The sequence below is a fragment of the Microtus oregoni genome, unplaced genomic scaffold, assembly GCF_018167655.1.
Source record: "Microtus oregoni isolate MIOR12 unplaced genomic scaffold, Mior012 000001F_ref0000356, whole genome shotgun sequence".
Taxonomy (NCBI): Eukaryota; Metazoa; Chordata; class Mammalia; order Rodentia; family Cricetidae; genus Microtus; species Microtus oregoni.
In genome coordinates this window covers 51,793,822-51,817,551 of record NW_024543060.1, presented here as the reverse complement: position 1 = coordinate 51,817,551, position 23,730 = coordinate 51,793,822, and the positions used below count along the sequence as shown (strand labels likewise).

The 23,730-nt window shown below is 43.6% G+C and overlaps 1 protein-coding gene across 1 annotated transcript in view; it reads right to left on the bottom strand.

The window, feature by feature from the left end:
- Tm9sf2 (transmembrane 9 superfamily member 2) overlaps window positions 1–23,730 on the bottom strand; it is a 53,054-nt gene that overhangs the window by 5,796 nt on the left and 23,528 nt on the right. Inside the window, exons 5-15 of the mRNA XM_041673391.1 lie at window positions 17,496–17,625; window positions 15,947–16,071; window positions 14,458–14,569; window positions 13,288–13,367; window positions 12,403–12,511; window positions 9,386–9,518; window positions 7,577–7,696; window positions 5,425–5,482; window positions 2,569–2,728; window positions 1,724–1,875; window positions 631–742 (exon numbers count right to left, since the gene is read on the bottom strand). Coding sequence (XP_041529325.1) covers window positions 631–742; window positions 1,724–1,875; window positions 2,569–2,728; window positions 5,425–5,482; window positions 7,577–7,696; window positions 9,386–9,518; window positions 12,403–12,511; window positions 13,288–13,367; window positions 14,458–14,569; window positions 15,947–16,071; window positions 17,496–17,625 — 1,291 coding nt within the window. The remainder of the gene's footprint in view (window positions 1–630; window positions 743–1,723; window positions 1,876–2,568; window positions 2,729–5,424; window positions 5,483–7,576; window positions 7,697–9,385; window positions 9,519–12,402; window positions 12,512–13,287; window positions 13,368–14,457; window positions 14,570–15,946; window positions 16,072–17,495; window positions 17,626–23,730) is intronic.

Below are 23,730 nucleotides of genomic sequence, written 5' to 3'. Positions count from 1 at the left end.
CGCTTTGTAGAACAGGCTGGCTTTGAACTCAGAGATCCACCTGGCTCTGCTTCTAGAAAGTAAAGGCATGCACCACCATTGCCCAGCTTAGAAATATTATAAATGTATACGGTGTGCCTAAGTGTGCACCTTCTGTGTGCGGGTGCCTGAGGAGGTCAGAAGAGGGCATAGCACCCTTAGAACTGGAGTTACAGGTAGTTGGTTTTTAAGTCACCTTATGTGGGTGCTAGGAACTCAACCCAGTCCTCTGCAAGAGCATGTGCTCTTTCCACTGAGCCATCTCTCCAGGCCCCAACTACTTATTTTTACCAATTTTTAGAACCCAGAAACATCTATAAGAATATTAATTTTTAAGTCAGATAGTCATAAAAGTCAAATTCAGTATACTATAATATTCTTGGGAAATTAACCATCTAGAATTTCTACTAATAACCTTTAAATAAATACAATGAAGAAAGAATATGACCTTGATTCAATCCTAAAGAAGCCTTCCTTTGATTTGTGAGGAGAGGTCAATTTCTTTGATAATAAACATGAATGTAGAAAAACTATCTCAATAATATTCAAGTTGAAATATGCCAAAGTTATAATACTGCCTACAAATTAACATTGAATACTGCTAACACGTACCTCTGCACACAGGTGGAAATAGCAAAGAAGTATAGTTGCTTCAGAACATGTAATAACCAAAATGATAAACACCAGAAACAGGAAGCCAAACATGTAATACATCTGATGTGACCTGTAATCAAACATGTCAGGACACATGATATAAATATTTTGACACAAGAAATGACATTGTTCATTCTGTTTTGAACTAGGAAGGTTTTCTTTTCTTCTCAACAAATTAAACAAGATAATTCTGCACAGGTTTGATGATGGAGAGGGTTTGACAAGGAAGGATATGGTGGCGATGCCATCAGATTTTAGCCTCCTGTTCAGGCAGACCCTGAAACCACTATTCAGGAAAATGTGTCAAGCCTGTGTTTGTGAGTCAGAAGTGTTTGAGAAAAACATAATGAAAAGACAGTTAAACTAGGAAAAAGAAAAAAAACAAACCACATTAGCACATAAGGTTTTAGAATTTGGAAAGTTATTCTACCCATTTACAAAGCTCCAGTTTATTCCACTTTCACGCTACCTCAGATCTTGGCACACTTGCAATGTGTCATATGATAAAGGTGATCACAACACACTATCCCCACTCAAACACACTGCAATAGAGAGGCTTACAAAATAAGTTTCCAAGGCGTGGGGGCACATACCTTTAATCTCACCATCTGGGAGACAGAGGCAGACAATCTCTGTGAGTTCAAGCCCAGCCTGGTCTACACAGCAAGTTCCAGGCCAGTCAGGGATACATAGAGAAGCACTATTTCAAAAAAGACTCCCATGGGAACAAGAAACAGGGAATGCAGGATCTGGGTGATGCATAGAATTCCAGGTCAAGGAAATCAGACTCCTTTCCACCCCCAGCCTCTTCCCATGAGCTCTCGGCTGCTTCTCTCTGAGCAGTACAATTACTTAAGAACAGGGAAGGACCTGGGCTGAGCTTCTGCCACAGAGCAGCCAATACAATCACTCAACCTCCTAAGCTTCATTTTCTTCTCTGGAAAATGAGGACAGAATCCTGACAGAATCAGCCTTACATCAGTGTGAGCTGCCATCACTGCTCTACCCTCACAGCAATGGCAACGAGGAGGGGACTTTGTTCTCAGCTTACCAAATGCTATTCAGAATGAAGAAGAGCTGTATAAAGATGCAGCCGAAGGGCAGAATCCCCCCCATGATGATACCAGGCAAGGGCTTGGTGTAGAATGACTGTTCAGGAATCTGACGAGGAATCTGATTGGTTCGAACTGGGTGTTCAATGGCCTGCAGGAGAAAAAAAGATTTATAATTAAGTAGCTATTAAAATACTCTCTGCACAATCTTTTCTTTCTTTCTTCTTAGTTTCCATATTAATACTACTTGAGTCCATTTAAGTCATCAAATGGAAGTATGTAATTAGAAGCAATGAATTAAACATTGCCAGGTATAAGGTCTGACTTCTGAACAGGCCAAAGCTCTTTATAGTGGTTATCTACTGACCAATGACTTTACTCAAAGTAAGAAATAAGAGAAGACAATATGGCATTAGTAAGGCAAACCCTGGATTTTCATTTTAATTATGTACTTACTGAAAGAAATCAGTCTAAAATTTCATTATTTATTTTATATTGGGAAGTGGGCTAAAATAAAATAACCTTATTACAACCACCACCCCCATTCAGTGATTTAAGAACGTAAGGGGAACTACTGCAAACGAAAGAAACCAAAGAAACCTTATGCCCAGGTGTGGTGGTGCACGCCTGTACTCTAGGCATTAGGAGGGAGAAATGGAAAACTCAGGCTCGCTGTAGAGAACCTGTCTTTAAAGACCCAACATTCCCAACACCATTATAAACTTGTGAAGCCTCGATCTTAAGGGTAAGTTTACACCCTGTGACATTTTCATGGTATCTTTTAAGACAGAAGTTTCCTCAGCTGAAACCACTGAAGTTACATTCTTCTCAAAGTTAAACTTACATTCTTCTTAAAGCCAAAGTATGCACCGATAAACGTCAAAGGCACAGATATGCAGAACCAAAGGGCCAAGATGGCAACCAGAGTGCCAAAAGGAATGGCGGCTGAAGAGCCTTCTCCCCAGAGGATCAGGTTCATGATAAAGAAGTCAGCAAACACAATCCTGAAAAACAAACAGTCAGAAACAAAATGAAGGGACAGTAACCTGTGATTTAAGTTACAACATTAGTGACTTGGGATAGAGATTAAAAACAGTAGGATTTCTGGGTCATGGGGTTCAAAGAATTTAAAACTTTACTACAAACTGCAAAATTGTTTTTTTAGCAGCTTTGACCAATTTAAACTCCAACCAGCAGCTGATTTCATCACAGTTGGAACTGTGGGAACTTGAATTTCTAAGAACGACTGCAGTGCGCATCTGGCCCTGGGTCACTCCTGCGCTGGCCCTGGGTCACTTCTGCGCTGGCCCTGGGTCACTCCTGCGCTGGCCCTGGGTCACTCCTGCACTCGCCCTGGGTCACTCCTGCGCTGGCCCTGGGTCACTCCTGCGTTGGTCCTGGGGTCACTCCTGCGCTGGCCCTGGGTCACTCCTGCGCTGGCCCTGAGTCACTCCTGCGCTGGCCCTGGGGTCACTCCTGCGCTGGCCCTGGGTCACTCCTACGTTGGCCCTGGGGTCACTCCTGCGCTGGCCCTGGGTCACTCCTGCACTGGCCCTGGGGTCACTTCTGCGCTGGCTGGCCCTGGGTCACTCCTGCGCTGGCCCTGACGTCACTCCTGCACTGGCCCTGGGTCACTCCTGCACTGGCCCTGGGTCACTTCTGCGCTGGCTGGCCCTGGGTCACTTCTGCGCTGGCTGGCCCTGGGTCACTCCTGCGCTGGCCCTGGGTCACTCCTGTACTGGCTGGCCCTGGGTCACTCCTGCACTGGCTGGCCCTGGGTCACTCCTGCGCTGGCTGGCCCTGGGTCACTTCTGCGCTGGCTGGCCCTGGGTCACTCCTGCGCTGGCTGGCCCTGGGTCACCTCTGTGCTGGCTGGCCCTGGGTCACTCCTGCGCTGGCTGGCCCTGGGTCACTTCTGTGCTGGCCCTGGGTCACTCCTGCACTGGCTGGCCCTGGGTCACTCCTGCGCTGGCTGGCCCTGGGTCACTTCTGTGCTGGCCCTGGGTCACTCCTGCGCTGGCTGGCCCTGGGTCACCTCTGTGCTGGCTGGCCCTGGGTCACTCCTGCGCTGGCTGGCCCTGGGTCACTTCTGTGCTGGCCCTGGGTCACTTCTGTGCTGGCTGGCCCTGGGTCACTCCTGCACTGGCCCTGGGTCACTTCTGTGCTGGCTGGCCCTGGGTCACTCCTGCGCTGGCTGGCCCTGGGTCACTCCTGCGCTGGCCCTGGGTCACTCCTGTGCTGGCTGGCCCTGGGTCACTCCTGCGCTGGCTGGCCCTGGGTCACTTCTGTGCTGGCTGGCCCTGGGTCACTCCTGCGCTGGCTGGCCCTGGGTCACTTCTGTGCTGGCCCTGGGTCACTTCTGTGCTGGCTGGCCCTGGGTCATTCCTGCACTGGCTGGCCCCCTACTCATTTTTCATTTGGACTACATGTTTTCTGCAAAGTACTTGTGCATTATTTTATACTCCAGTCACCAATTCCTCACTAAACACCATGCTTCCCCTTGTGCTTTTACTGACTTTAAACATAAGCGTGTGCCGTTATACTTGCACCAAGGCTTTCTGAGCCCAGTTCTCAATTAGCAATAATTGATCCTTGGACAGACAGCACTGCCTATGGTACTGCCACTGCTCAAAACTTCCAAGTTTTTTTAGAACAAGGCTGTTAATCATAAAATACATACTTTACAGCATTTTTCCACACCAGGGCTGGAGCACAGAATAAGAGCTCTGGGCAGTTCCAGAAAGAGCATGTCTCCCCCCACCCCCTTAGTTTTTTTGAGACAGTGTTTATTGTGTAGACCAGGCTGGCGTTGAACTCAGAGATCAGCCTGCCTCTGCCTCCTAAGGGCTGGGATTAAAGATGTGCACTATCGCCTAGCAAGACCCAGTCTTCTAAAAAGAATACGCAGTATCAGGGAAGAGCTGGGTGCACTCCTAGGACACAGGAGAGGGAGCAGCAGATGTCTGACTTGGTAACAGTCACAAGCAACCATGACGAGTGTGAAACATGCAGACTGGCCCAGAACACAAACATGCGTGTGGGAGTGTCTGCTTCCAGTGCTGGTCTACGAAGATACCAGCTATCATCACGCTTGTTCCTGGCCTGCCAGCCAAACAGCCCTGTCTGCTGGCCCCCACCGTGTGTGCTCTTCATTGCTACTGCATGTCCGGTGGCCAGTGCCTGTCCACCAGAAATGTGCAGATCATGGAGGATACTAGATGAGAACAGAAGCACCTCTCAAGAAAGTCAAGGCTGTTGGATTTGCTGTGTTTATTAAGTTTTGGGACACATCATTCTCTATAATGGAATATACCAACTATCAGAATACATCTGATGAAAACCACACACTGGCTTGTCTGGGCACCCTTCAGGGAGAAGCCCACCCTGTGATCAACACTATATGACAACGTGTCAGAGCAACTGCTATAGACCGAGACAGAAAGACGTGGTCAAGGGAGGTGCTGGCTCGCCTATTCTCCCTCAGACACTACAAAAACTTACAAGAAAGCAAGCGTTTCTATTATCTACATGTAATTTTTGTATAAAAGATACATGTCACTTAGCACAGGTTCACTAAATATTCATGCTATCCGTTTTCAAAACTTAAATGCTTTCTTAGTCACTGGACTTAGAGACCTAAGGGACTGAAAAGGTTGGGGGAATAGAGAGATCATCAAGGGTCACGGAAAACATCACTCACCCGGGACAGAGAAACGACGTCAGGAGAACATTTGTTTTCCACTTCTCGCCCCCAAAAGCTAAGGAAGAAAACAAAAGCATAAGTACAGAAGCCAAGTGCTCACACCCCAATGCCTGTCGGCAGCATGAGCGGCTCACCCGGAAGAGACCAAGAGACCTCCATAACTATGCTATGACGCCTGTTATTAATGTTCCACCGTGTTTGGGCAAGTTCAGTATTCAAGGCTAAGCCACCCAGATCTGGTCTTTCTTACTGATGCCACCAAACGAACAACCCCTTTACAGCCCAGGTCAACATCAATGACCATGCCTGGGTATGGAAGCCATACAAGGAGGACTCTTGTTCAGCTGTGGTCCGTTTTGAAGTCATATCCAGGTCTCTCCAACACAGTGGTTTCTGGGGGTAGGGGCATGGGGAGCTGTGTGACATCAGGACACCGAGAGAAAGGGCTCTAGCCTTCTGACAGAACGAATCTGCTCATACAGTTTCTACTTTTCTTTGCTCCTCTCTAATTTTTTCTTCCACTTAAAAATATCAAATTATGAGCTGTGCAGAGTAAAAAGTGACATTTCTCCTCTGTTGCCATGAAACTGGGTGTGAAGAGTTCTCTTTATGATTTCAAAAAACTTTTAGTACATTTTATAGGCAAGTATACATAATACTTACCTTAAAGGAAAGTGACAAAATTAAATTCATATCAATTAAAAACATTTGGTATGAATTCAGTTACTGTAGACTGAATTTACTATGGAGTTTAGTAAAAACACAACTCCAAACTTCAAAATACCTTGTCTTTAAATGTATTGTATGTGTAAGAGGGCCTTGCCTGCATGCATGTGTGTGCACTGTGTTCATGCTTGGAGTAGCAGGTGTTTGTGAGCCACCATGTGGATGCTGGCAACAAAGACCACCGAGCCACCTCTCTAGTGCCTCAAAACATTTTTAAAGAACAAGCAACTACATAGCAAGATATTACTCTGATTTAAAGAAAAAGTCCTTTTATCAAACAGCGTTCTTCTGCCGGGACCATGTGACATCACCTCCCAGGAGGGAGGTGTGAGGGGTGTAGAGACATTACCACGAGGGAGCTGTGGGTTGAGAGAGAGGCACAGAAGAGTAGAGCCTGGTTAAGGAACTCACAGAAAACCTCTATGGGGGCTGGAGAGATGGCTCAGAGATTAAGAGCATTGCCTGCTCTTCCAAAGGTCCTGAGTTCAATTCCCAGCAACCACATGGTGGCTCACAACCATCTGTAATGAGGTCTGGTGCCCTCTTCTGGCCTTCAGGCATAACGCAGAAAGAATATTGTACACATAATAAATAAATATTTTAAAAAGGGGGAAAAAAAACCTCTATGGTCAAAAATCAGGCATGGTATGACAGGTGGGTTCTGACTGTATTTCACATGTCCTATGTCCTTGAGTGAAGAGTACAAGAGGAGTGAGAACAGAACGTGGGAAGTAACTGAACCCCACCTACCCCTGCGCATACATAACAGGGCCTGATGGAATCCCCACGTCATGGTCACCTGGGGAAGCTCTTCCTCTCAGGAGACGGACAGGGAAGTACAGACAGGGCTTCAGCACCCTAAGCAGGGCCCACTGCCATTCTCTGACCTTGACAAACTAAGCCCTAAACTGCCAAGGACACCTGTGGCTTTGGCCCTTTGTTCTCTGAACTTTGCTTTACTTCTGAAGAGAAGGGACAGAAAGTAATGACACACACCTTACTTCCTTCAGGGCTCCCCCAAAAGTGACATCTTTGTTTACTGTAGTTTATAAATGTTAAATTGGTATGTTGTTTTGTTTAACCCAAAAGGCTAAGGCTTTAAAGGAAAAGAGTGAAGGGACAGTCGAGAAGCAGCATCACAACAGCTTCTGCTACTGTCAAAGCATTTGAGAGGTATTTCTGGAACAGCCGTCCATGTAGCAAAGAAACCACTCTACAGACTCTTATCTAGACACCGTGGGGATACCTGTCCAGGACTGCCTATCTGCTGCCCGCTAGCCCAATGGTGGCAGACTAAACTGCAGTATACTTGTCCAGGCAGGGCCAATCCACCACCCCAAGCACGCCCCCTTCCTCCCCCGACCCCCCCTTCAGAACCACAGTGGTGGCAGAATCAGTAGCAGTCACTATGGCCTCTACTTACACTTGTAGAATCTGGCAGCCACATAGCCAGCAGGTGTGCCCAGCAACACCCACAACACCACAGCACATGTCATCAGGGCTCCTCGATTGGCAGGGGACAAGAATCCCAGACAGGCAAAAACTAAGAAGCAACCATTAAAAGTTGAAAATGTTATTACTCTGCTTCTTATGTTGTGAAATGATAGAACTTTTTTTACACAAGAAAACAATTATAACCTCATGAAAAACAGACACAGCCTTATGCAGCTAGCAACGGCTAACACATAGCACGCACATGACCCCACATGAAGCCAGCTCCATGGGGAGTCTGATGGGTCCTGACAAAACCCTGAAGCACAACTCTGTCCTCAAGCGCCATTTCTGGGTTGAGTCCATCTTGGTTCTCTTAGTAAGCCTCGGGCTTACTAAGATTTTTAGTGACGTCTTCTCCAGGCCTTCCTGGAGAATACTAATTCTAAGACGTCTAACACTCTTATAAATCCTAGCCCTATCTGTCAAAGCCATTATCTCCCTATTTGTTATTACATTAAAGTAACAATAGCAAGGATGACTTAGTGCACAGAATAAGCCTAGCAACCTGAGCGTAAAGCCTAGAGGTGTGAATTGTGGCTTTCAAACATGCTCAGAAGACAGGCATTTAGAAATGAGTTATTCCCACTATAAAAATATGCAGCTAGGTAGTGGTGGTACACACCTTTAATCCCAGCCCTCTGGAGGCAGAGGCAGGTGGATCTCAAAACAAACACAAAACAACAAAATGCAGTAATTTTACTAGCAGAAATCCCTACTGTTCATGATGGCTCACACTGTATCCCAGTACTAGGGAGCAGGAACAGGTGCTACTACAAATCTGAGCTAGCATGCTTGACATAGTGAGGTTCCAAGCCAGCTCAGAATACAAAGTAACACCCTGTCTTAAAAAAGTAAGTTTAAACAAGACTAAATTATACCATTATATATTTGACCTGTAACCAAACAAGATCATATGTTCCCTAGAAAAAATTTAAAATGTCACCTGTGGACTTTTTGTTTGTTTTTTGAGATGGGCTCTCTGTGAAACCCTGGTTGTACTGGAACTCAGTTTGTAACACAGGCCAGACTCAAACTCACAGACGTCTGCCTGCCTCTGCCTCCAGCTGTGACTGAAGGCCAGCCCCCCTGGATTATTTCAGTAACAGTATTTGTCACTTTTCACAGTCGCTGAACTCAACAAGTAAACCCACCGCTAAAAATATAGACAATGCAGAAAAGTCTCCCTGGCAGAAAAGAACAGGGAGGAACCGGAACTAATGCAACCCCAGGGAGCAGTCCCAGAGTGACCCAGCATCTATCTCACCAGTCCTCCTGAAGGAGATCTATTTCAGTGATAAAACTTTCTGCAATAAAGTTTCTCAAGATCCCCAGGGGGCTCGAGGAGACCCTGTATTATGGAACACTATCAGAAAGGAAGTCTCACTTCCTAAACTTCCCCATGAGAAAACACCACAGAAACTTCCTTTCTCACCCCCAGTTCCTTCTATTTTCTACCCTCATGTCAGAGATCCACTGGCTTTTAGCTGACTGTTCCTTCCTTTGTAGTTGGATAAAACAGCCAAATTGAGTGGCGCTGGCTCCAGGTGGGTCTCTCAGGGCCTGCACATCAGTAGCTGGGTTGGAGGAAGATACCCATCAGCCTCTGGTGTGCTCAGAGCCAAAGCACAGAGTTTGAAAGTCAAAAGGGCTCTTAGCACAGCTACTTTACATAGGAAAACTTACTTCTAAATACTATTCAGACAAAGAATTTTCTTTTTAATAGTCATGTAAAACTTACACAGAGTTACAAAAGTCATAATTAAAATCTGTGTCCCGGATCCTAGAAAGACCGACAACAGCATCCCCTTTCTTGGAGGCCGGAATATATCACCATGAACTAGTTTCCAGCCAAATTCTTCCTGGGCATCCTCCTACAAAAACAGAGAACTCAGTTCAGCATGTCACATGGTAACATTTTTGTTAGTTTCCCATTGAATATGCTGCTATACGTTTTTCAAACTTATGTTAATTACTTCAGTTATGAAGACTAGAACGTGAGCATGTGGTTTTAAACAGCTTTCTAGAATTGTTTCTAAAGGAGTGTTATGTACTGAAGTCATCAGGAAATGCCTACCACCCCCAAGCCCTCTGAGATCCTTAACACTGTCAAGAAAAAGGGACTGCGGATGGAGAGACTTTACACAGACAACGTGACTCCTACCTAACTGTGGGAGTAAGAAAGCTGGAGACCATGTTTGCACTGCCAGCCCCCACTGCACCTGCCTTACACGTATGTATTGAATCAATAGCTCTACCTGACCAGACATGATGAACACAGCTACAAAATTCTCGTACTCCCAAGTCCCCTCCAGATGAAAACGCCACCTTCCAACTGCTCAGCCTCCAAACCCAAGTCTCCTCCTGTCACGCTTCAGCCTTACCACACGCCCACAGACCTTCAAAACAGCCAGAGGGACCCTTCTAACCACACAAGTGGCTGGACCAGAAACCTGGGGTCACCCACTGGCCCTCTCTGGCGTCCGTATTCTCTAGTGTGAGCTGGTCAGTCTGCTCCACCCAGCACTTAAAATACCCCTGGATGTATCTGTCCCACCTTCCTCTGCACGGGTCTCTGCATTTCCAATCTCACCCTGCCTCAAACAATTCTCCAGATAACAAATACACACAGCAGCATTACTCTGTTTCAAATTCTTTAGCAGTTTCTTCACTGCACAGCTTCTGCATCCTTGAGAATGAGCCTCTGCTGGCAGTTCCTCCTGACAGTCCCCCAGGTCCATCTGAATCCCCTTTAAGCCCCTTATTCTTCTAAGCAGTAGACAGTGCTACTGCTAATACATCAAATTTGTTTTTACATAAATATAAATCAGCTGAAATTTAAAATATCTTAAAGTTATATGTAGAGAGAGAACAGGCCGAGTCAGAGAGACACCATGAAGTTGGCTTAGAAGACAGATGCTGGAACCTTATGGGTAGGCCACAACCTTGTGGTGATACATAGATTAATAGAAATAGGTTAATTTAAGATGCAAAAGTTAGTTAATAAGAAGCCTGAGCTAACAGGTCAAACAGTATCATAATTAATATAGTCTCTGTGTGATTATTTGGGTCTGGCAGCCGGGAAACTAAAGCAGTTTCCTTCTACATATATGCAGGTATGATTCCAGTTCAAGGTAACAGTTATGACCAAGGTATGTCCTGTTTTGTACAAAACACTTTACATGCATTTTGGTATTAATACTTCCACGACATTACAAAGACTGCAAAGTTGAAGTATTATTAAAACATACATGATCTCTTAAGAGAGTAAATAAAATTTTACCTGGGATTCGTTTAATAAAACTAGAGGATGGGGAGGAGGAGGTTAGGATCTACAGATCAGTTGTGTGAACACGAGCTGACAGAGGCCGGTTTGCTGGTCTCTGCTCTGTGAATGTTTGTTTAACAAACAAGAGGCTGAGAATACACGCTCCTCTTTTCAGTTGAGTTAGTGTTAAATAAAGGACTGCTTCAGTTCACCTTTTATTTACTGGAGAGATGGCTCAGTGGTTAAGAGCAATGACTGCTCCTCCAGAGGACCCAGGTTCAATTCCCAGCATCCACATGGCAGCTCACAGCTGTCTCTAACTCCAGTTCTAAGGGACCCAACACCCATGGCAAAATAGCAATGCACATAAAATAAATAAATTTTAAAAACCTGAAATTAAAACTAAAACAAAACAAAAAAATACAACTAAGTGTGTGGTGGCACAGACCCCGTCTCAAAAATAAACAAACAAAGCGGCAATAGACAAAAGCCCCAAAACAACAACGAAGAACAGCTAAATTTTGCCCAAAGTACAGAGGCTTCTTGTACTGGGAAAAAAAACCTATTGTGATTAGGTTTTTATTACCTTATAGAAAGAATTTACTATAAAATGGATTGCGTGTGCACACACGCCCTGCAACTTTGTTTAATTCTATGATCATCTTGAAGCTTTTTTTCAACTTATATTCAGAGCTTGCTCACTGCTGTTAGTAAGTATTTAGTATTCTATTGTGTGGATTTTCGTGCCACATGGTACACTGCTCTGCATTATCACTTGTCATCGTGTGTGTGTGTGTCCAAAACAGGCAGAGCCAAGTGAACCAAGAACACCGCAATATGCATGTTCTTAATTGTGAATGATTTTCTTATTAATCATTTATTATTATTATTATTGTGCGTGCATGTGCGTACGCGTACGTGCATGTGGAAACCAGAGGACAACCTTCAGGAGTGCATCTCTCCTGCTGCGGTTCTAAGAATGAACTCGGTTTGCCACACCAAGTCATCTCCAATGTTTTGTTACAGACCTGTATTTATTATGTTGTTCTTCTTTCCCTTTCAGACAAATACCAACTTTATCCTAACACCATTTATCAAATACTCTGTTTGTCCGTGTTCATGTCCTTTAAGCCCTCGGTCCAGACAGAAGGTGTTTCCTTGTCAATTCTGCTCATCTCTCTGTTAACTGTTTCCATTTACTTACAGTCTGCTAAGTCACCGCCACAAAAATTGCTTCTGTATAGATCTGTTTGTGGCCAAGTATTTTTGTTTGTTGACAAGTGTCTCTCAGTTCATCTCTCAGTTCAAATATGCAAAGAATTCATTTCATGTATATGTTTGGGGAATATTTTAATCTATGAATTTTCTGTTTTCTGTCTTGGAAAAATTTTAGCTATTATTTTTTCATATATTTCATGTTCTGCAACTGAAGGTTTCCATGTCCGAAGCCTCTGTGGTATCTAAAGACCAAATGAAATGTTTCCACTTACCGTAGAGTCCATCTGGTTATATCTGGCAATATCTTTATGCAGCGTGCGTAACATAATCATAGCTACCATCCCAGACAAGAAGAGGACAATAACCAAGGAATTCATTATGCTGTGGGGACAAGCACATCAGGACAGAACTGCAGCTTAGGCACAGACAGTGGAAATTAAATCACCTCAGTCAGGGTGGTGGCCATGCTAACTTTTAATCCCCGCACTTGAGAGGCAGAGGCAGGCAAATCTCTGAGCTCAAGGCCAGTCTAGTCTATAAAAAGAGGTCTAGGACATCTAGGGCTAAAAGGAAAAATTTGTCTTGAAAAACCAAAACCACCACCAACAAAAAACCCTCACTTCAATCAAATACCCCCCCTCCCCAGACAGGGCTTCTCTGTGTGGCTTTGGCTTGTACTGGAATAGCCTTGTAGCCCAGGATGGCTTTGAACTCACAAAGATCCACCTGTCTCTGCCTCCCCAGTGCTGGGATTAAGTGTGTGCCACCACCACCTGACCCAAAATTTCTCAAGGTGTTGTGTTCTTTCAAGGACATATTTTCATATATCTGCCATCATCCTCCCTCCCTCCCTGTCCCCTCTCCCTTAGCCCCACCTCAGCTTTGCTACATTACCCAGCTTGACTGCAACTCTGTAATCCTCCTGCCTCAGTCTTCTAAGTGACTAAACATTAGTCACTGTTGCTGCAGACTGACTCCTGAGCCACCCTACACAAGCACTTCACTACTCAACTACACATCCACAGCCTCTGCCATTTCGCAGAGTATCGCAGCGTCAGGAAGGCTGAAGCACAGGGTTACATTACTGACCACACTGACCTGGGCTAGAGAGGGACAAGGGATGACCCGAGAGAAAGGCAGCTGGATCACACTCTTACCTAAACCACTGAATGTGGGTGTGAGGCATGGACTCCAAAATATAGTCCCATCTCGATGCCCACCTGATCTCTTTCTTTTCCTGGAGGGAAGAAAGACACCCTGAGCACTGCCCGACAAGGAATATTAACAAGTTCACTCTTCTAGTCAGTCACCGCCCGCAGTGTTAACAGTACCTGAATTACTAGTGAGAACGCAAATCTAGTGCAAATAGAATGAAACCAAGCAATAAATTAAAACACACAAACAACAAACCCAAGAAGACTGGCAAGAATTCCAGCAATACCTATATGTCTGTGTTTTTAAAAGTCCAGTTATAAATCATAGCTAGTACAAGTGGATTTTTAAATTTTTTTAAAGATTATTAATTAATTAATTAATTTATATGGTATCCTGCCTGTAGGCCAGAAGAGGGCACCAGATCTCATTATAGGTGGTTGTGAGCCACCATGTGATGCTGGGAATTGAACTCAGAACCTCTGGAAGAGCAGTCAGGCTCCTAACCACTGAGTCTTCTCTCCAGCTCCCGTACAAGTGGATTTTTAATACCAAAGTTTGGAGTTATATTTAGTTTGAGAAAATAACACAACAGATTGAGTTCTTCTTACACTGCACCATGGGCTGACTAATAAGACCGCGTTTCTAACCCAGGCGCACTCAACATCTGGTAAATGCCACTCATACTAGGGTTTTACCCAAAAACACAGACTGGCCTTGAAAACTAAACACTGTACATGGGGACATTAAACATCATGACTACATTAGCTAGTGAAGACAAAAACTTAAGAGCAGAGGTGGAATACTTCCCACACTTTTGACAACCCCCTCCTCTTTCCTAAGGACACCCGCCCCACGTCACTGTCCATTTCAGTTGGTGCCCTTATGCCCACACAAAGAGGATGGAGGTTCCCACAGCTCCAGACACGCCAGACACTTCCTATCACCTTCTACCTGTTTCCCACAGCACATCTTATATGCATCTCTTGGCTGTAACACACACAAAGCACGCTTCTTTGATTTCCTCTATCGTTTCATTTTAGTTTAAGGAATAGTCATGTTGTTTGGTGCACTGACAGGCTATTCTAAAATGCAGCTCATTAAAAGCTTATCTATCTGACCATTAGTATTTTTAATTAGGCTAAGTAGCACATAAAGACTGAAAGCAAGCTCACCTCAAAACTAATGGAGTAAGTGTAGGCAATTCTGATCTCCCCAGAAGCCTTGTTACTGATGTCCATGGGGGGTCCGGAGCAGTCTGGTTTATCTATGTGGGTGTGTTTGAAGCTGTGGGAAGAAACATTTTGTCAAGGTAATGATAAAGTTCATTTTAGAAAATGAGGTAAAAGACAGGTCATAAGTTTTCTCTGTATTTCATAATGCGGTTGACCATTAAAGATGACATCATTCATGCCACACTACAAAACTTGTCTCAAATTTGACTCTCTCTGTGTGCGTGTGTGTGTGTGTGTGTTTTGAAGTTGTGGGACACTTTTGTAGTCAGGCCCCTCCTTCCACTGTGGAATCAAGGGCTTGACTCAGGTCATCCTTGGAAAACACTTTTAGAACCTAGCCACCTCACTGGTCCTCACGTCACACTTCACAGCATGGAAATAATGGGCCTGGTTACATGTTCAATCAGAAGCAAAAGTCTGAACAACTCCACGTCAAAGAACACTGAAGCCCTACTTCCCTTTGAAGATGGGCCTGGCCGTGCTACTCATGCTGGTTTTGATGTCTGGACTAAACGACCCCCCCTGCTTCACCCATGTGCTGGGACCACGAGCACAAGGCACTGCACCAGGTCACACAATCTCAGGGGAGTGTAAACAAGCAGCCATCTCAGTGTGCCACACACTGCTTTACACTAATATGTCAAAGCATGCTGGTTCAGTGCAAGAAAAGTCATGGAAAAATACAATCCACAGCCAAAACAAATACTTTTCTTTTTCTTGAGACAAGGTTTCTCTGTGCAGCCCTGGCTGTCATGGAACTCAGTCTGTAGACCAGGCTGGCCTCAAACTCAGAGATCTGCCTGCCTCTGCCTCACAGGTACTGGGATTAAAGCTGTGCACCACTATGCCGGGATCAAACCAGGTATTTTTAAGCTGCCACCCGAACAACCTTAAAAAACTCCCTTGCAAAAGAAGCCGTGGAGACTATAAAAAGATGGTTCCAACCGTCACATGGGCCTGAGAGCAGGAAAGCTGTCCCCCAAGAGATGCTCTTTCCACTACAAAGGGGACATTGTGCCAACCACTCAGTGCCTACTAAAACAAACCAAAAAGGTGTGAGGATTCCTGGAAGAAAAACAAAACAAAATGCACAAGAAAGGCATCTCAATTCAACCAGTTCCCCATTACAGAGAAATAATAATTACTGTTTCTCTGTACAGTCTACAAACATCTCAGAAACAGAATACTGAAGGGAGTGCTCACTGTAATTAATCCGCAAACGTCAGAATAATAATTAAGGAATAAGTGCTTGGTCTCAAAATACTTATTTAGATCTAAGTTTCACTGATATCTGTTATTGGTTTAGGGGAGTTGTTGAGGTATGTATCTCACTCTGGACTCACCTCCCAGAGTGCTAGGATTATAAGTGCGAGCCACCACACATGTTGCAATGTTTTTGTTTTTTTTTTAAACCTAGTTGTATATTTACCTTTTTGGTTCAAGTTTAGCAGCTACTAATCTTGCTCCCATGGACCCCGTTTCAACAACATGATAATGTATTTTGATGTCGACATGATTGAAGATGTAGAAAGTATCTCTCTCATGGAATTCTGACTGTGAAATAGAACTTACAGTTAAAGGGAGAACACTGCCTATGGGAGAATCGAGCACAGTACTCACAGATGACTACAGTAACAAATACGTTCAGATACAATCTAAACTTGCCCTAGTACAATGCTAAGGTTTTAAGTTTGAAGTCCTTATAAGCCAAAATGAAGTGTAGAAGGTAAATGATGCTTTCTAAGGTCTTAATTTTACATAAAACTAGGTAACTAATAGTTTCTAGCTTTTCACTTACAATACAATGTGAAGAAGAAATAGTAACATGAACATGCAGAATCACCCACATTTTAATAGCACCCCCTCTCCAGACTGTATAATCCTGACCACTCAAGTGCCTCTGCTCAACTTCACAAGGATTAATCAATAGAGTGAGATTCAGGCTAACTTATCAGATCATATCCATTAGGCTGTCTGAGTACACAAAAATCTTATATATCCAATATTAGCAGTAACAAACCAATACAGCAACTATTACATACTGATCTTAATAACAATTTCGTATCAATATCTCTGTTCCTAGTATTCCATTTTCATCATTGAAGTAGGGCTTCAAAGACAAACAGGTCTTACAAAAAGTATATTCTCAAGCTTCTGCAATGTAACTTCTGAACTTATGGAGAAGCCTTCTGACACTCCAGAATCTACATGATTTGATGCATGACTCATGCACCGCATGTTCCTCCTCAGAGCCCCTCCTATTGCTGGCAGTCTTTTTCTTACTTTTCCTTAATAACTACCTTTGCTTTTACGGAAGTTTCCGACTATAACTATTGTATACAAGTGGGCGTGTGGGGAGTTCCAGAATCAGTCATCTCCTTTGTCCACGTGGACCCCAAAACTGAACTCAGGTCACCACGCACCTTTACCTATTGAGCCACCTCATTGGCCCTCAATCTAACTTCTTTTTTAAATTAAAAATTCTTTTAAAGATTTACTTTTAGTGGGAGCATAGTGGTGCAGGCCTTTAATCCCAGCACTCAGGAGGCAGAGGCAGTCAGGTCTGAGTATTTACGCGTCATGTGTGTCTTGAGAGCCAGTGCTCTTGCAGGCTAGAAGAGGTCTCCCAGGACTAGAGTGCTAGGCTGTTGTGAGCACCTGACATGGGTGCGAAGGCTCAAACTCAGGTCCTCTGCAAAAGCATTACCATCCCTCCAGCCACAGAATGCAATTTTTAACTGAGTTAGAATAAAGACTTAAACCTTAACACAGAACTTATTATAAGAGACTGTAAATATTGAACTGAATCTGCATTACTTTAATTCTAGAGATAAATTTGCAGTTTTAATCCACCTTAAATTTAAGATGCAAGTAATATACTCGAGAACATCTGACTGTATTCATTCTATGCCTGTAGCAATACTGTTTAAAAATCAAATTCTCCTTCTAAAAAGCAGTGCAGTTTACCACAGACTTACACTAATAACACAGGCATCTTTTGCGTGGCCTTTATCTGTAATGTAACAGCCGATAGGAAATCCAGGATTACAGAACCTCTGACCATCTTCAACATCGTAACACCACGTTACAGGCATATTATCCACAATCCTGTGCATGGAGGTAAAAGTCAAGTTAGGAGAGAGCCTAGTAAACAAAACGCAGTACTGCTTAGATCAACATCATTGTTTTATAAAATGTAAACATTTCTAAATGTCTTTATTTTGGTTGGTTTGGTTTTTATCTACACAATTTCTCTGTGTAGCCCTGGCTGTCATGGAACTCACTCTGTAGACTAGGCTGGCCTTGAACTCAGGGATCTGCCTTCACCTCTGCACCACCATCCAGGCTTTTAAATGTCTTAAGATTCCAAATTAAAAAATGCTTTGATGAAACCCATGATACACTATATAAGCGTAGATTTTACAGAGGCTTTGAAGCTGCAACGCAGACAGGAAAGGCGTCCTATAAGCCAGTGTGCTGCAGCTGTGAACTTAACGACATCGTCTAGGTGCCCGAGCATAACTTTCCCCTTCCGCAGAGCACCTGAGGCTTGAACACGGCGCAGAGCACTGTATCTGGCTCCTTAGGAGCTTATTAGGCAGACATAAATGGTGTTTATTATAGCAACTCGATAGAAAGACAAAGAGTACAACTCCAGGATGAAATTTAACTAAAGGGTGCAGAAAATAAGTGGAAATTACAGTATTTTCTGTTAAAACTTATAAATCCAAGTGATTTGTAAAAGAAACATTGCTATAAAGCAAGAGAAGAAAATCTTTCAAACTTTATAGTGAAAAATCATTAAAAGAACAGTGAAGTTCTGTAGCATTGTGAAGCTGCATTATAGCCCAGGCGTGTGGTCCTCTACGCTTACAACACACTGCAGGATACAAAAAAATTAGTCAAAATATACTAGCTGTATTACAGTCATAAGACTACACTCCAGGGCATGTTTTATTTTGTAATTAATGTGTGCACTAGGAAGTAAAATTATGATTCTATATTCACCCAAGGTGTATGTTAATGACATAATAAAACATGTCTTGTCATATTTAAGTGCTACTTAATAGCATTCTGTGTACCAAATTTTAGAATCACCTATACTATTAAACTGTTTATTATACCCAAAAGACTGTAATATAAAATATTAGAAACATAAAACAATGCTATATAAATAATTCAGAGTTTTATGGGAAACTAAATAGTCAGTTGCTTTAGACAGAAATGAAATATACCCAGTGAGTACATACAGGTGACAAGAAAGAAAACGCCACATACAAGTAGAGTGCTGGTGGCAGTAAGGAGTGAATTACTTACAGCGAGGAGGCAACTAAGTTTTAAAAACAAACATTTCACTTACTTGTAATTTATTTAATGCCTAATGCCTTGCTGTTAATAGCTAAAGTATTAGAATGTACTAAACAGGAAGAGAAGCCCTTTGAAATAGATGTAAGAAAATTTAAGAATATCATTTAAAATGCTTTCCTAAGTCAGGAAGCAGCACTTAATCTCTAACATAAAACAACTCAACTATCCCCAATTCGCCACAGTGCATCCGAGTGCAGAAGAAGAATCCAAGGGTACCAGCGGGGCGACTGGTCCTGTCTACCAGAAGGAACTCATTTAGTGTAGAGAAGGCTCCCCCTCTCCCAATAATTCAGTTACACAAGCTTTTGATTAGACTGCAATAACCAAAACTGTAGCCAGAGGGAATGAAACTTGGCCATGAAGTGCTACTGTGTGTTTCTATCAATGAGGACCTCTGCCCTCCGCTCTCCTTTGCTGAACTGGTAGACTCTGAGATGAAGTGTGCTAAGTTAGCTTCAAATCTCTTTCCAAACATAAGCTGCATATGCAGGTCTGTGTCATTAAACCCTGGGAGAACTAAGGCCACTAGCTGAGGAGAAAGATTGTATTTTTTTGTTGTTTTGTTTTTTTTTTTTTGTTTTTTCGAGACAGGGATTCTCTGTGGCTTTGGAGCCTGTCCTGGAACTAGCTCTGTAGACCAGGCTGGTCTCGAACTCACAAAGATCCGCCTGCCTCTGCCTCCCGAGTGCTGGGATTAAAGGCGTGCGCCACCACCGCCCGGGGAAAGATTGTATTTTTAAAACACCATACAGGGCTGAGGTACAGCTCAGCAGCACAGCATGTTCAGCATGAGTAAGACCCTATACTTGGTCTTCAGTAACGATGTGCCCCACCCCTCCAGGTCCTGCCCCAGAAGGCAAGGGACAGAGCAGACAGCACAGCTGAAGGAGTTCAGGTACCAGCGTGGGGATCAAAAACAGGCTCTAGAATGATGGAGCTGCTCCAGCTATGGATAAAGTCAGCCCCAAAGATCTCAAACCCACCTTTAAATGACCCAAATAAAAATGGAAAGGTACTCAACTCAATTAAGAAAACTATATCCCATTAACCCTTCTCTATAATGAAGATGATGAAATTATGTATATGGATACAATGCTCTGTAGAAAAAAATCACATTCATTCACATCATGGGATTCATACAGCTGCATGAACGAATGAAGTACAAATGCAGAAATCCAAAGGCGCGCATGACAAGCAGTGCTGCCCAGAGGGCGGAGAGGAACGGCTGGCAGCGGCGCTGACCACTACTCAGTAGTTTTCTGTACCACCTGCGGGTCTTCTGCAAGCACACACTGCTTAATTTAGAAAACAGCCTCTGCCTCCCTAAAGCAAGTGGTACAGTGAATGACTACAGTCCCAGCAGGACTCTGGAAGGTCTTTCCAATTCTGAGGGACACCTTTTCTCTCTGTCAATTATGCTTGAAGTCAAGCTACTAGTCTAAACCTTCTGAAACAGAAACATACTCAACTCGGTTTCAGTAATCCCACCAGGGAGAAACAATGTTTCCAAAACCAGTGACCTAGGGTTTAAGGACTAAGGCCTAGAATTACAGTCTCCAAATTCTTGTTCATGACGCCGACTTGATATCAAACTTTCCCAGTTTAACAGCAGAAACTATTTTTAACAGTACTTTTCCAGTTGACTTTTATAAGCAGTCATTTGCTGGCAACGGCCTTTATAAACTGCTTAGTAAATTATACTAGTGAATGCCTTGTAACTTTGTAAACTACTTTAAATAGCCTTTCTTCTTATAACATATCCTGGCATTAAGATAGGACCTAGAGTGATCGCAAAGATTAGCCAAAGACTTCTCGGTACCTTCCTGTATGGATGCTGCTGAGGAGTAAAATCTCCTGTTATCTCTACCTATAGCACCGGGATAGAACCAAGTAAAGGCCTAACCACCACATTCTGCCACCAAACCACACAGCCACCCTAGTCTTTAGAGTCTCAACAGTACTCTCAGAACAGAACGGTACGAGAGACCTAAAATAACCACAGGCCGAAGTCTGTGCTTCAGTCAACAAATGAGCCACTGCTAGAACAGATGGAGGTGAAAAGGGCTAAGAGAAACACAACTTGAAATATTCTTTTAAGTATGAGGAATAACTTGTAGGAAAGAAAACAACCAAGGAGAAATGGCTCCCAGCTCACACTGGTCTCACGATGCATCTGCACAGCAGCTCAGGTAGTAAAGCTCTTGGTTTCAGGGCCTCTCAGAGCCAGTGGGTGGTGCTCCAGGCCTGCGCCTGCCAGCACTATGTCCTTCCTTCTTCTCCCAGGGCCTGCTTATCTAAGGACACTTATTTCAACAGGGCGCAAGGCCCAGTGCTATCAGAACAAGTTCATACATGAATGGATGCAGGCTCCAGGACCGCCCTGCCTAGGAATCCCTCGCTCTCTAAGCCTGGCACATAGGAATTGAGCACTCGAGTGGTGAGAGGCTCCAGCCATTGTACCCCAAGTCTGAACTGGGGTTCAAGTCCCTCATTTGCCTGGGAGTCTATAAACTTTCCAGCTTGAGACACCAGCAACAAGTTCAAGGAGTGAAGAAAAGAGAATGCTAGTAACCAGTAGTAACTTAGTTTCTCTAAAGGAGAAACTTCTTTTTTTTTTTAAATTATTAAGTCAATTTTATTTATTTATTTTTTAATTTATTTATTTATTAAAGATTTCTGTCTCTTCCCTGCCACCGCCTCCCATTTCCCCACCCCTCCCCCAATTAAGTCCCCCCCCCCCCCGCCCAGCCCGAAAAGCAATCAGGGTTCCCTGCCCTGTGGGAAGTCCAAGGAACCCCCACCTCCATCCAGGTCTAGTAAGTTGAGCATCCAAACTGCTTAGGCTCCCACAAAGCCAGCGCGTGCAGTAGGATCAGAAACCCATTGCCATTGTTCTTGAGTTCTCAGTAGTCCTCATTGTCCGCTATGTTCAGAGAGTCCGGTTTTATCCCAGGCTTTTCCAGACCCAGGCCAGCTGGCCTTAGTGGGTTCCCGATAGAACATCCCCATTGTCTCAGTGTGTGGGTGCACCCCTTGCGGTCCTGAGTTCCTTGCTCGTGCTCTCTCTCCTTCTGCTCCTGATTTGGACCTTGAGGTTTATGTCCGGTGCTCCAATGTGGGTCTCTGTCTCTGTCTCCTTTCATCGCCTGATGAAGGTTAATATTCAGGAGGATGCCTATATGTTTTTCTTTGGGTTCTCCTTATTTAGCTTCTCTAAGATCCCTAATTATAGGCTCAATGTCCTTGGTTTATGGCTAGAAACCAAATATGAGTGAGTACATCCCATGTTCCTCTTTTTGGGTCTGGCTTACCTCACTCAGGATAGTGTTTTCTATTTCCATCCATTTGCATGCAAAATTCAAGAAGCCCTTGTTTTTTACTGCTGAGTAGTACTCTAATATGTATATAGTCCATACTTTCTTCATCCATTCTTCTATTGAAGGGCATCTAGGTTGTTTCCAGGTTCTGGCTATTACAAACAATGCTGCTATGAACATCGTAGAGCATATACTTTTGTTGTATGATAAGGCCTCTCTTGGGTATATTCCCAAGAGTGGTATTGCTGGGTCCAGGGGTAAGTTGATTCCGAATTTCCTGAGAAACCGCCACACTGCTTTCCAAAGTGGTTGCACAAGTTTGCATTCCCACCAGCAATGGATGAGTGTACCCCTTTCTCCACAACCTCTCCAAATAAGGCTATCATTGGTGTTTTTTATTTTAGCCATTCTGACAGGTGTAAGATGATATCTTAAAGTTGCCTTGATTTGCATTTCCCTGATCGCTAAGGAAGTTGAGCATGACCTTAAGTGTCTTTTGGCCATTTGAAGTTCTTCTGTTGAGAATTCTCTGTTCAGCTCAATGCCCCATTTTATAATTGGGTTGATTAGCCTTTTACGGCCTAGTTTCTTGAGATCTTTATATATTTTGGAGATCAGACCTTTGTCAGTTGCAGAGTTGGTGAAGATCTTCTCCCAGTCAGTGGGTTGCCTTTGTGTCTTAGCGACAGTGTCCTTTGCTTTACAGAAGCTTCTCAGTCTCAGGAGGTCCCATTTATTCAATGAGGTCCTTAATGTCTGTGCTGCTGGGATTATACGTAGGAAGTGGTCTCCTGTGCCCGTGTGTTGTAGAGTACTTCCCACTTTCTCTTCTATCAGGTTCAGTGTGTTCGGACTGATATTGAGGTCTTTAATCCATTTGGACTTGAGTTTTGTGCATGGTGATAGATATGGATCTATTTTCATTCTTCTACAGGTTGACATCCAGTTTTGCCAGCACAATTTGTTGAAGATGCTTTCTTTTTTCCATTGTATACTTTTAGCTCCTTTATCGAAAATCAGGTGTTTATAGGTTTGTGGGTTAATGTCAGGGTCTTCTATTCGATTCCATTGGTCGACTTCTCTGTTTTTATGCCAATACCAAGCTGTTTTCAATACTGTAGCTCTGTAGTAGAGTTTGAAGTCAGGGATGGTAATGCCTCCAGACGATTCTTTGTTGTATAAGATTGTTTTGGCAATCCTGGGTTTTTTGTTTTTCCATATAAAGTTGATTATTGTCTTCTCCAGATCTATGAAGAATTTTGATGGGATTTTGATGGGGATTGCATTGAATCTATAGATTGCTTTTGGTAGAATTGCCATTTTTACTATGTTGATCCTCCCAATCCAGGAGCAAGGGAGATCCTTCCATTTTCTGGTGTCCTCTTCAATTTCTTTCTTTAAGACTTAAAATTCTTGTTAAATAGATCTTTCACATCCTTGGTCAGAGTTACCCCAAGATATTTTATGCTATTTGTGGCTATCGTGAAAGGTGATGCTTCTCTAATTTCCCTCTCTGTTTCCTTATCCT